The sequence below is a fragment of the Arachis stenosperma genome, chromosome 3, assembly GCF_014773155.1.
Source record: "Arachis stenosperma cultivar V10309 chromosome 3, arast.V10309.gnm1.PFL2, whole genome shotgun sequence".
Taxonomy (NCBI): Eukaryota; Viridiplantae; Streptophyta; class Magnoliopsida; order Fabales; family Fabaceae; genus Arachis; species Arachis stenosperma.
In genome coordinates this window covers 94,547,743-94,561,663 of record NC_080379.1, presented here as the reverse complement: position 1 = coordinate 94,561,663, position 13,921 = coordinate 94,547,743, and the positions used below count along the sequence as shown (strand labels likewise).

At 37.4% G+C, this 13,921-nt stretch overlaps 1 protein-coding gene and 1 non-coding gene across 2 annotated transcripts; both read right to left on the bottom strand.

Annotated features, from left to right (window-relative positions):
- Nucleotides 1–1,014: 1,014 nt before the first annotated feature.
- On the bottom strand, nt 1,015–1,122 carry LOC130971001 (small nucleolar RNA R71). The gene has a single exon (XR_009082241.1). It is a non-coding gene; the product is annotated as a small nucleolar RNA R71 (small nucleolar RNA).
- A 4,575-nt stretch (nt 1,123–5,697) lies between these two features.
- LOC130966411 (ATPase 5, plasma membrane-type-like) lies at nt 5,698–8,896 on the bottom strand. The gene is made up of 5 exons (XM_057891208.1): nt 8,822–8,896; nt 6,296–6,328; nt 6,123–6,204; nt 5,946–6,028; nt 5,698–5,841 (listed from the first exon to the last, which is right to left on the bottom strand). Exons 1-5 carry the CDS (start codon nt 8,894–8,896, stop codon nt 5,698–5,700), a joined length of 417 nt encoding a protein of 138 aa, XP_057747191.1.
- Nucleotides 8,897–13,921: the final 5,025 nt, after the last annotated feature.

Sequence of the window (13,921 nt, the reverse complement as noted above, 5' to 3'; positions counted from 1 at the left end):
TCTTGTTAGGCAAGTCATTAATTTTTAAAATCAAATCTTTTTTTTAATTTGTTTTCAAATCATATCTTTTCAATCATATCTTTTTAAAACCATAACTTTTTAATCATATCTTTTTAATCACATCTTTTTCAAAACAGTTTTTAATCATATCTTTTTGATTTCTAATTTCAAAATCTTTTTCAAAAATTACTTGATCTCTTTCTCACTCTTGATTTTCGAAAATCAAATTAAAGTTTTTCAAAATGTTTTTAAAATCTTTTTTTTTTTATTTTATTTTCGAAAAATCTCTTCCCCTCTTCTCACATCCTTCTATTTATGGAGTACCACTCCTCCTCAATGCACAATTCGAACTCTATCTGACTAAGTTCGAATTCTTCTCCTTCTTCCTTCTATTTTTCTTCTTCTCTGACACCTCAAGGAATCTCTATACTGTGACATAGAGGATTTCACATTTTCTTGTCTCTTCTCTTTCATATGAGCAGGAACAAAGACAAAAGCATTCTTGTTGAAGCTGACCCTGAACCTGAAAGGACCTTGAAGCGAAAGCTAAGAGAAGCTAAGGCACAACTCTCTGTAGAGGACCTAACAGAAATCTTCAAAGAAGAAGACATGGCAGCCGAAAACAACAACAATGCAAACAATGCAAGGAAGGTGCTGGGTGACTTTACTGCACCTACTCCCGACTTCTATGGGAGAAGCATCTCTATCCCTGCCATTGGAGCAAACAACTTTGAGCTTAAGCCTCAATTAGTTTCTCTAATGCAACAGAATTGCAAGTTCCATGGACTTCCATTGGAAGATCCTCATCAGTTTTTAGCTGAGTTCTTGCAAATCTGTGATACTGTCAAGACTAATGGGGTTGACCCTGAGGTCTACAGACTTATGCTATTCCCTTTTGCTGTAAGAGACAGAGCTAGGACATGGTTGGACTCACAACCTAAAGAAAGCCTGGACTCATGGGAAAAGCTAGTCAATGCCTTCTTGGCAAAGTTCTTTCCACCTCAAAAATTGAGTAAGCTTAGAGTGGAAGTCCAAACCTTCAGACAGAAGAATGGAGAATCCCTCTATGAAGCTTGGGAAAGATACAAACAATTGATCAGAAAATGTCCTTCTGACATGCTTTCTGAATGGAGCATCATAGGTATTTTCTATGATGGTCTCTCTGAACTATCCAAGATGTCTTTGGATAGCTCTGCTGGAAGATCTCTTCATCTGAAGAAGACGCATACAGAAGCTCAAGAACTAATTGAAATGGTTGCAAATAACCAATTCATGTACACTTCTGAAAGGAATCCTGTGAACAATGGGACAAGTCAGAAGAAAGGAGTTCTTGAGATTGATACTTTGAATGCCATTCTGGCTCAGAACAAAATATTGACTCAACAAGTCAACTTGATTTCTCAAAGTCTGTCTGGAATGCAAAATGCACCAAGCAGTACTAAGGATGCTTCATCTGAAGAAGAAGCTTATGATCCTGAGAACCCTTCAATGGAAGAGGTGAATTACCTAGGAGAACCCTATGGAAACACCTATAATTCTTCATGGAGAAATCATCCAAATTTCTCATGGAAGGATCAACAGAGACCTCAACAAGGTTTCAACAACAATAATGGTGGAAGAAACAGGTTTAGCAATGGCAAGCCTTTTCCATCATCTTCTCAGCAACAGACAGAGAATTCTAAGCAGAACCCCTCTGACTTAGCAACCATGGTCTCTGATCTAATCAAAACCACTCAAAGTTTCATGACTGAAACAAGGTCCTCCATTAGGAACTTGGAGGCACAAGTGGGTCAGCTGAGCAAGAAAGTTACTGAACTCCCTCCTAGTACTCTTCCAAGCAATACAGAAGAAAATCCAAAAGGAGAGTGCAAGGCCATCAACATGGCCGAATTTGGAGAGGAAGGAGAGGAAGTGAACGCCACTGAGGAAGACCTCAATGGGCGTGCACTGACCTCTAATGAGTTCCCCAATGAGGAACCATGGGAATCTGAGGCTCAAAATGAGACCATAGAGATTCCATTGGACTTACTTCTGCCTTTCATGAGCTCTGATGAGTATTCCTCCTCTGAAGAGGATGAGTATGTCACTGAAGAGCAAGTTGCTAAATACCTTGGAGCAATCATGAAGCTAAATGACAAGTTATTTGGAAATAAGACTTGGGAAAACAAACCTCCTTTGCTCACCAAAGAACTGGATGACTTGTCTAGGCAAAAATTACCTCAAAAGAGACAAGATCCTGGGAAGTTTTCAATAACTTGTACCATAGGCACCATGACCTTCAAGAAGGCTCTGTGTGACTTAGGGTCAAGTGTAAACCTCATGCCTCTCTCTGTAATGGAGAAGCTAGGGATCTTTGAGATACAAGCTGCAAGAATCTCACTAGAGATGGCAGACAATTCAAAGAAACAAGCTTATGGACTTGTAGAGGATGTTTTGGTGAAGATTGAAGACCATTACATCCCTACTGACTTCATAGTCCTAGAGACTGGGAAGTGCATGGATGAATCCATCATCCTTGGCAGACCCTTCCTAGCCACAGCTAAGGCTGTGATTGATGTTGATGGAGGTGAACTGATCATTCAAGTGAATGAAGAATCCTTTGTGTTTAAGGCTCAAGGATATCCCTCTGTCACCATGGAGAGGAAGCATGAAGAGCTTCTCTCAAATCAGAGTCAAACAGAGCCCCCACAGTCAAACTCTAAGTTTGGTGTTGGGAGGCCACAACCAAACTCTAAGTTTGGTGTTGAACCCCCACATTCAAACTCTAAGTTTGGTGTTGGGAGGTTCCAACAGTGCTCTGAGCATTTGTGAGGCTCCATGAGAGTCCTCTGTCAAGCTACTGACATTAAAGAAGCGCTTGTTGGGAGGCAACCCAATGTCATATTTTATCTATTTTCCTTTGTTATTTTATGTTTTTTTTTGTAGGTTGATGATCATGAGAAGTCACAAAATCAATTGAAAAAGTAAAAACAGAATGAAAAATAGGAAGAAAAACAGCACACCCTGGAGGAAGAACCTACTGGCGTTTAAACGCCAGTAAGGCTAGCAGATGGGCGTTTAACGCCCAGTCTGGCACCATTCTGGGCGTTTAACGCCAGAAAGGGGCACCAGACTGGCGTTAAACGCCAGGAAAGGGCAAGAACCTGGCGTTAAATGCCAGAAATGGGCACCAGCCCGGCGTTTAACGCCAGAATTGGCTCAAAACGCGTTTTTGCATGCCATTTGGTGTAGGGATGATTTTTCCTTGACACCTCAGGATCTGTGGACCCCACAGGATCCCCACCAACCCCACCACCCTCTCTCTTCTTCATCCATTCACCAACTACCTCAACCACTCTTCCCCAAAAACCCTTCACCTATCAAATCCCATCTTTCTCTTCACCACTCATATCCATCCTTCATAAAACCCCACCTACCTCACCATTCAAAATTTAAACGACTTTCCCTCCCAAACCCACCCTTAATGGCCGAACCCTACCCCTCCCCTCACCCCTATATAAACTCATCCTCACTCTTTCATTTTCACACACACTAAACACTACTTCTTCCCATTTTGGCCGAAACATAAGCCTCATCCTCTCCTCAATTTCTTCTTGTTCTACTCTCTTCTTTCTTCTTTTGCTCGAGGACGAGCAAACCTTTTAAGTTTGGTGTGGTAAAAGTGTTGCTTTTTGTTTTTCCATAACCATTTATGGCATCCAAGGCCGGAGAAACCTCTAGAAAGAGGAAAGGGAAGGCAAAAGCTTTCACCTCCGAGTCATGGGAGATGGAGAGATTCATCTCAAGGGTGCATCAAGACCACTTCTATGAAGTTGTGGCCATGAAGAAGGGTCAACCTTGATCAAAGGTTGGACCAAGTCCTCATAGACATCTGTGAAGAGGGCGCCCAATGGAAGAGAGATTCAAGAGGGAAACCGGTTCAACTAAGAAGGCATGACCTCAAGTCCTCATTTGTCACCTCTGTTATTCAGTAGGAGTTGACATAGAAGGAGACATCCTCATTGATGAGGACAAGCCCATCACTAAGAAAAGGATGGAGCAAACAAGAGACCCCACTCATCATGAAATCCCTGAGATGCCTCAAGGGATGCACTTTCCTCCACAAGACTATTGGGAGTAAATTAATACCTCCCTAGGAGAATTGAGTTCCAACATGGGACAACTAAGGGTGGAGCACCAAGAACATTCCATCCTCCTCCATGAAATTAGAGAAGATCAAAGAATCATGAGAGAGGAGCAACAAAGACAAGGAAGAGACATTGAGGAGCTCAAGCACTCCATAAGACCTTCAAGAGGAAGAACAAGCCGCCATCACTAAGGTGGACCCGTTCTTTAATCTCCTTGTTATTTATTTTTCTGTTTTTTTTCGAAATTTTCATGCTTATGTTTGTCTATGTTTGTGTCTTATGATCATTAATGTCTTAGTGTCTATGCCTTAAAGTTATGAATGTCCTATGAATCCATCACCTTTCTTAAATGAAAACTGTTTTTATCACAAAAGAACAAAAAGTACAAGATTTCGAATTCATCTTTAAAACTAGCTTAATTAGTTTGATGTGGTGACAATACTTTTTGTTTTCTGAATGTATGCTTGAACAGTGCATATATCTTTTGAATTTGTGGTTCATGAATGTTGGCTCTTGAAAGAATAATGAAAAAGGAGACATGTTACTGAGGATCTGAAAAATCATAAAAATGATTCTTGAAGCAAGAAAAAGGAGTGAATACAAAAAAAAGGGGAGAAGAAGCGAAAAAAAAAAAGAAAAAAAAAGAGACGAAAAAAAAAGAAAGAAAAAAAAAGAAGGAAATAAAGTTGTGATCCAAGGCAAAAAGAGTGTGCTTAAGAACCCTGGACACCTCTAATTGGGGACTCTAGCAAAGCTAAGTCACAATCTGAGAAGGTTCACCCAATTATGTGTCTGTGGCATGTATGTATCCGGTGGTAATACTGGAAGACAGAGTGCTTTGGGCCACGGCCAAGACTCAATAAGTAGCTGTGTTCAAGAATCATCATACTTAACTAGGAGAATCAATAACACTATCTGGATTCTGAGTTCCTAAAGAAGCCAATCATTCTGAATTTCAAAGGATAAAGTGAGATGCCAAAACTGTTCGGAGACAAAAAGCTACTAGTCCCGCTCATCTAATTTGGAGCTAAGTTTCATTGATAATTTGGAATCTATCACTACAAGAGACACGCCGAACAGTGGCGGTTTTTTTATGTATTTGCGGCGGTTTAAAACCGCCGCAAAACAAAATTCCAGCGGTTCTACAAGCGTCGCATATTAGGGGGTTGTAATTTGATTTTGCGACGGTTTGAATGAACCGCTGGCACAACCGCTACAAATCAGATAATTGATTTTGCAGCGGTCACAGAGCCGCCGCTATTTTGGTCAATGAATTTAAAAAAAATTTGCGGCGGTTTTAAAACCGCCGCAAATTTATGCAGATTTTTTTTTTAAAATGTGACGGTTTTAAACCTCCACAATTTCATACAAGAGCTTAAAAAAAAGCTGATTAACTACTCGAATGGTTTATACCATTTCTCTTTACTATAACCTATTTTCTTTACATCATATTTATTAAAGATATTAATATAAAAAACACTAAATAAACAATAGATAGATATATAATCACAAATTTAAGCAAATCAAAAGGCACATAGGTCACTAAACTGTAGAGCCATATTACACCAGTCTAATCCCATCCCATTTCCTTGATTCTTGCAAAGCTCCAGTTAGCATATACGGTCACAATTTCCACTAGTAGGTGATAACATGTAAACTTTTCATAGATGAATCTAATGTATAAATTTATAATAGAGCTCATCCCTACTGGTTTCTACATACAACCAAATATACTGAAAGAAAAGTGAAATTAAATTGATTACCGAGAAGAAGTCAGTGTCCTTCATAAGCCAGAAAAATCACACAACAATCCAATACCAGTAGCAAATATCTCCTCAATTTCCAGCTATCAAGTTGTGGGAATGGTTTCACTCTATCCTTGGATATTGTCATAATGGTACCTAAAGGGATAATGGTGAAGGAAAATATCATTGAAAAATCACACAACAGTCCAAGCAAACTATATGAAGGTCATTCAGCACAATATTATCTTACCATTATTTAGTATGGCAATGATCAACATCATAAAGGGTGCAAAATCAAACTTCCAAATCAATGCAATAAACATGAAATCAAACTACAAAATAAAAAGTAGATCAAATAAAATTATATGAACTATTTAATTAAGTATGTTAATTCTTGGTTGTTCACCTATTTTCTACACTTACCACAATACGAATGGTGAAAGACACTGCATATATCTGCCATAAGCAAAATGAAAAATTTTGCAATGTTAGAACACTAAAATATCAAAAAAATTGCTGTGATGATATGAAATCAGAGAATTAGTGAGTAGAGAAGATGAGACTAAGCTAGATTGCATGAAATGAAGTGTATTATTAATGTTCTTATTAGTATGAGTAGCAGTGATGATATATATAGATACATCACAAACTTATCTTACAAAAAACAAAATAAAAAACAGTAAAGATTAACTAACTAATATAAAACTGTGATTACTCACAATGACAATGCTGCACATCACATGAAAATAAATAAAAAAACAAGAAGCTAAACGATGAAACACGTTCACTTCGTACAATATCTTTTCTTTTCTTTTCTCTTTACTGGGAGTCACCCATGCAATATTTGCCTTATATATAGTTAAGTATATAATGCCAATTTGAACTTCAATGCAGAAGCTATTTTCATTACAGCCCTTGAATTTTAATATATAATAAAAACTGAAAGCAAATTCTCCTATTAATGCCTCTTAAATGTATTCTTAATTCATTATACAAAAAGAAGCAGAGCAGAGGAAAGATATGTAAACAATATATTATATTATTATTCAACACAAACATAAGAATTTCACCTGAATTGCTTGATCAAAAGTATAGAGATTTTGCTTAATAGTTTGTTTAACAGGAGGGATATGGAAGGCAGGAGTCGATTACAATCCGCCTAGCACCACCAATTTGTTTAACAACTGCTAAATTAGATAGAAATAAAATTCAAAATTATATGTTCTATCTAATCGCCTTATTCCACACCATGAATGATAATATTTAATTCCTTCTTCTCCTTTTCCAAAAAGAATAAAAAAAATTAAAATAGAAGTATGTTTCTATCTTGTTGATCTACTACCTGAATATCTACCTGAATTTTGTGTCCTCTTCTTCTATTTTTAGAACCATAAAAAATAATGAACAGATTCTGCTGCACATTTATATGTATATATTATCAAATATAAGCTTTCTAACTAAAAACTTCACTACAAAGCACATAATAAATAAAAATAGTAGTATAAGTTGATCAACAAGTACATTCAAATCCTTAACAAGAACATAATTATTTATTCATGCTTTTTGTGCTAGCACGATCACAATGACAATTGAAAAGATCAAAATTTTGTTCTATATAATAAAGCATATAACATATATAAAACTAGAAAAAGTAAATATTCAAATTGCTTCTATTTATATAATGCCATTTTATAGTTTGAAAACAGAGAACAATGATGTCCTACTACAACTAAGTGTGGTCTGTGCATGAAAGAGATAGGAAGATTCATATTATCCATTATGTAATTTGTTTAAATGACCAGATCTGCTACATTACTTTGATTGAGACAAGAACGGTTACATTGTAAAAAATTCAAAAGAAACTCATTTGATTTTATAGTCTTTTAGTTTGAGGGTGAGGGGTGTCCTACTAGAAAGGTAAATTGATCATATGTTCAAATTAATTAAATGTAGACCACAAACGGATTTTAGATTTTAATTAGGCCTTTTCTTCTTTGCTCTCCATTAACTACTATACTTACTAATAGTAAAATAAAATATAAAACAATCCACCAAAACACTTACAACAACACAAGCAATATATATATATATATATATATATATATATATATATATATATATATATATATATATATATATATATATATATATAATGGATAGAGTAAGGGGTTTGGCATTAAAGAAGGCAGTAGTATATTTCAGAGAGTTCATGTTGCATGTGCCACAACATAAAGCAACTGTTCTATGAACTAGGAGCAAGCCTAGCAGTGAAAATAGAGAATGAAATACTAATCCAATTTAGCAGTCCAGTCACTTCAAAGATACAAAACATAGAGAAAATTAAATTACACTCCTAAACCACTTTGATCTTCATACGTTTATTCTATTCAATTAAATGACTTTTATATACATATCAAACTTTATGTGCTGAAAGTTTCCAACAAAAGAGCATATTGTGAAGCATATTGAAAACACTTGGCATATTGTCGAACACTTGGCATGCAAAAGCATAAATAACACAAAATAACACTAACAAGCATTCTTTGCAACACCAAATCAAAATTCAACACCAATTACATGAAAAATCAGCAGCATTTCACAGGGACTCAGCAAAATATCAATCAATCAATCCAAACAAATTGAAATTCAAACTCAAGAAGCTCTTAACAGCATGTTTAATTATGTATAAACTAACACTAATTTTAACCTTAACTCAACTAACAATAGCAGATAATATTAACCAAATCAAATTAAGACTAGAATCAACATATAACTAATCCTAAATTAACTAATCATGTTAAAGGAAGTAAAAACCAACCTCCTCTTGCATGAAAAGGAGCCTTGCCTTCTTTTGTTGGTAATCTGGCCGAGGAGATAGACAAGAGCCACTCTCAGTTCTCCAATTTGCTTTATTCTCATTTGCACCATGGATCATCGAAGATGAAGAACCTGAATTGCTACCTTCTTTTGCTGCATCCTCAGTTTGATTATCGACAGTGATAACATCAGGTGAAAAAAGGGCATGTTTGCGAGATAAATTTTTAGAGGCTAAACAAAGGAAGTGAAAAGTTTAAATTTAAACCCTTACCTCTTCAAAATTGAAACAGGGGAACAAAGGATAATCATCAAAAGTCAAGTGACACTAGCATTGCTAGATTGCTACTGCTTTCTCCTTTCTCTAATTCCTTTAACATTTTAAATATATCCATATGATCATACAAGGATATATGATTAATCATGAGAGTGATTTGTAGCAAAACCCACTACAAACATTATAAATTTTAGAGAAATGGATACCTCATGACGAGAAAGTTTAGCCTTCCATGCAGCTTCACACTCTGCTACTTCATGCTCACGCTCTTCAATATAACTTTGCATCTCTCTCTCCTTCATGATCCTATCTTGAATATCAGCATCTAATGCTTCTTTCAACTCTTGAACAAACTTATCTACCACAGCCTTTATACGAAGAGACATCCTTGGCTCTAACTTCTTGTGTTAAAATTCCAAACCTTGAAACACACACCAAAAAAGTCTCATATATTCTAGTACTCAGTTTGAGAATGGAATACCCTAAAGAACAATAATCAACTTTGGATTTATGCTTGACAAGCACATAAAAATCTGTTTGGGAAGAATTTTCATTCTTTTAAACTTCATACTGATGCATCAATTAAAAACATAACTATCCAAAGCATTTCTTTATTACATTTAGTTTTGAATGAGCTGCAGCAATATTCTATGTTTTTAAAAATTTCCTATTCTCAAAGTTGTTTTTTTGAAAACTAAGAAAACTTCTCAATCTGGGAATATTACTGCATGAAACTGGCAATTGCCCTAATCATCCTTGTCAGTATCCCTAATCCCTGACCCAAGAAGGTCCCTTATAAGTTTATATTTTATCAAGTACAGAACAGAGTAAAGTTTCCTTTGAGGTGATATGGATGAATTGATACATATAAATGTTCCAAACCAAGAAAATGAATCAAAATGTTGAGGCTCCTAATCAGAAGATAAATTTCTTAGTATCTATGTCATCTTCAGAGATATTCAATAGTAATAATAATTCAGCTCAAAGTGGTAATAAATAGGTGAATCAAACCAAATCAAGTAAGTGATCATATCAAAATGAAGCAAAATGGAAGCATTTAATCAAATATGATGACACATTATGGAACAGACTCTAACCATTTACCCATAATTAATTAATTAGTTTCAACTCACACACAAATCATCATCTTCACTTCATCAAGTCTAGGTTCAGCTTTACCATTTCATTGCAAAGATCAGCACAATTCTAGTAATCCAAAACCCTAAAACTAAGTTCAACAACAGCTTCTTTACTTATCCTTTTAATACCGAAAAAAAAAGCAAAATGTACAGGAAGAGAGAGACGGAGAGTACAGACCAAGGGAACTAAGGAGAGGATCTGCCACCTCCGATTACCGCGGCCGCCGCTTGTCGTTCACGGAGCCACAACCGATTTCTTCAGTCGGGCACGCGCCCTTTATCCGTCGCCGCGGTCACTCCCTTCCCTGTCCGCTATTAAATTGGGGAAGAAAAATTTGGCCAACAGCCACCAAAATTAAATTGGGGACAAATTAAATCAGAAGTCACAAGGATCAGATGCAAGATTAATTTACCAACAGCCACCAAAATTAAATTGGGAGAATGGAGGGGAACATACGACTGAGAGGGGAGTCTCTTGCGATCGACAACGCACAACAGGGCAAGAGGAGAAGGCTGCCGACGATGACACAGGGACGGATGGCTGAGGAGGACGCCGACGACGTCACGGACATGCACGGCAGAAGGAGAAGACTCGGACCCCTTCCACTTTACCTTCGCGCACGGGAGCTACATGGCTAAGGGAGGAGACTGGTGACCGGGAAGAACGATGAAGCGGACGTGCAAGCTGGAATTGACAGAGGGAAGAGCCACGACGGTGGAGGAGGAGACCAGTGCTTGACTCACCTTTGCGCTGGTGGGGTTCTCGCGCCAAAGACTGAAGTGTTATGGTTACTAAATTTTTCTTTGGGTATCTTAGGGAAACAAAACCCCTCTTCCCCAGGGTTATTTGATGCGGTGAATGCCAAAACCGCCTCAGGTCAGAACAATTGGAGCGGAGCTTAATTACGCACCAGGAACCGCATCAATTCAATGAAGCTGCAGCGGTTTGGGACAACAGCCGACAATCTTTGGCTGCTAAATCCCACGTTTCTTGTAGTGTATAGTATATTCTCTTCTTTTTATCTTATTTGATTTTCAGTTGCTTGAGGACAAGCATCAATTTAAGTTTGGTGTTGTGATGAGCGGATAATTTATACGCTTTTTGGCATTGTTTTTAGTATGTTTTCAGTAGGATTTAGTTAGTTTTTAGTATATTTTTATTAGTTTTTAGTTAAAATTCACTTTTCTAGACTTTACTATGAGTTTGTGTGTTTTTCTGTGATTTCAGGTATTTTCTGGCTTAAATTGAGGGACCTGAGCAAAAATCTGACTCAGAGACTGAAAAGGACTGCAGATGCTGTTGGATTCTGACCTTCCTGCACTCGAAGTGGATTTTCTGGAGCTACAGAAGCCCAATTGGCGCGCTCTCAACGGCGTTGGAAAGTAGACATCCTGGGCTTTCCAGCAATATATGATAGTCCATACTTTGCCCAAGATTTGATGGCCCAAACCGGCGTTCAAAGTCACCTTCAGAATTTCCAGCGTTAAACGCTGGAACTGGCACCAAAGTGGGAGTTAAACGCCCAAACTGGCACAAAAGCTGGCGTTTAACTCCAAGAAGAGTCTCTACACGAAAATGCTTCATTGCTCAGCCCAAGCACACACCAAGTGGGCCCGGAAGTGGATTTTTATGTCATTTACTCATCTTTGTAATTCTTAAGCTACTAGTTTCCTATAAATAGGACCTTTTACTATTGTATTTTCATCTTGGTTCTTCTGGTTCCCTCTCTGGGGCCGAAACCAATGATCACTTTTGTTCTTATGTATTTTCAACGGTGGAGTTTCTACACACCATAGATTAAGGTGTGGAGCTCTGCTGTACCTCGAGTATTAATGCAATTACTATTGTTCTTCTATTCAATTCCGCTTGTTCTTGTTCTGAGATATCACTTGTTCTTCAACTTGATGAATGTGATGATCCGTGACACTCATCATCATTCTCACCTATGAACGTGTGACTGACAACCACCTTCTTTCTACCTTAGATTGGGTGAATATCTCTTGGATTCCTGATACACGATGCATGGTTGATCGCCTGACAACCGAGTGCTCGCCTGACGAACGAGCCAGCCATTCCGTGAGATCAGAGTCTTCGTGGTATAGGCAAGAACTGATGGCGGCATTCAAGAGAATCCGGAAGGTCTTACCTTGTCTGTGGTATTCTGAGTAGGATTCAATGATTGAATGACTGTGACGTGCTTCAAACTCCTGAGGGCGGGGCGTTAGTGACAGACGCAAAAGAATCACTGGATTCTATTCCGGCCTGATCGAGAACCGACAGATGGATAGCCGTGCCGTGACAGGGTGCGTTGAACATTTCCACTGAGAGGATGTGAGGTAGCCACTGACAACGGTGAAACCCTTGCATAAGCTTGCCATGGAAAGGAGTAAGAAGGATTGGATGAAGACAGTAGGAAAGCAGAGAGACGGAAGGGACCAAGCATCTCCATTCGCTTATCTGAAGCTCTTACCAATGAATTACATAAGTATCTCTATCTTTATCTTTATGTTTTATTCGTATATCACCCATATCCATTTGAGTCTGCCTGACTAAGTTTTACAAGGTGACCATAGCTTGCTTCATACCAACAATCTCCGTGGGATCGACCCTTACTCACGTAAGGTTTATTACTTGGACGACCCAGTGCACTTGCTGGTTAGTTGTTCGAAGTTGTAGTGATCACAATTTCGCCCACCAATTTGCTACCAGACATGTCAAGTTTGGCTGTATAATAAACAGGTGAGACTCATCAACCATAAGGCAGACATGCATCATATGCACTTGTATGTTTTGTTTGAGTATGCGATTGTTTTGGCTTGCCTATTTGCTTAACTGTAATTAACTGCTACCTGATCTAATTGTTGTATCAGTCTCCTTAGATAGAGTCACTATATTTCTGGTTTAGTAAAAACTTTAGGATTTAATGGGTTGTTGGAGTTTCGGAATGCCTCTGGCTTTCGGGACATTATTTATTATCTATATGGGCGCCTTTACCATACTGAGAACCTTTGATTCTCATTCCATGCATATTCTATTATTTTTCAGATGCAGGATGTGACGCACCGCACTAAGCGTGCTGGAAACTCACTTGAAGCAAAGACCTACGAGTTTTGGGGACTTTAATTGTGTATCTAGTTTATATATATGTATATATGTTCTCCACTTTGTATGTATTTGTATTTTGTCCTTCCTAGAGGTTGACTTGGAGAAATAGGATTTATATTTTGTCTTTTGGTAAACTTTTGGGTTATATATATGTATATATATACTCTGAGCGGCCTTTACTTCATAGGTTGAGTCTGGAGCTTGCTATATGTATCTTGTTGGAACTCTTTATATATTTGTATATATTTTGTTTCTTCCACCTTCCGTTATTCCACTTTATATTCTTCACGTATTGAGGCGATGCGGTATTCTGTTTGTTTTGTCCAATTTTTCTTCAAGTCTCCTAGTTAAACTATTCTTCATATATATATATATATATATATATATATATATATATATATATATATATATTACTTTTATAGTTCGTAATACTCCACCACCTCTGATTTACGAACTTAAGCGTAAAGCTCTGTGTGGTAGGGTGTCACAAGGTGCATCACGCCCTACATCAGAAAAACAGAAAATACAAGAGAGGTGAGAACCCAAAGGTTCCTAGTATGGTAATAATTCCAAATAAAGACTATATAAAAAGACATGAACCCACTAGACAATCCTAAATCTCTAACTTCACCAAATTTCAAGCTTAGGATTTTAACTAATTCCAACGGGGTTAGGTCACTAAAATCTCGGTTCTGTAACTATCTCTAGTCTTA

Coding starts and splice junctions, on each gene's coding strand:
- LOC130966411 (XM_057891208.1), bottom strand. CDS start 8,896: ATGCCCTTTTTTCACCTGATGTTATCACTGTCGATAATCAAACTGAGG. Junction 6,329..8,821: donor AAAAGAAGGTAGCAATTCAG/GTTCTTCATCTT, acceptor TGCTTATGGCAG/ATATATGCAGTGTCTTTCAC. Junction 6,029..6,122: donor CATTGCCATACTAAATAATG/GTAAGATAATAT, acceptor TTATCCCTTTAG/GTACCATTATGACAATATCC.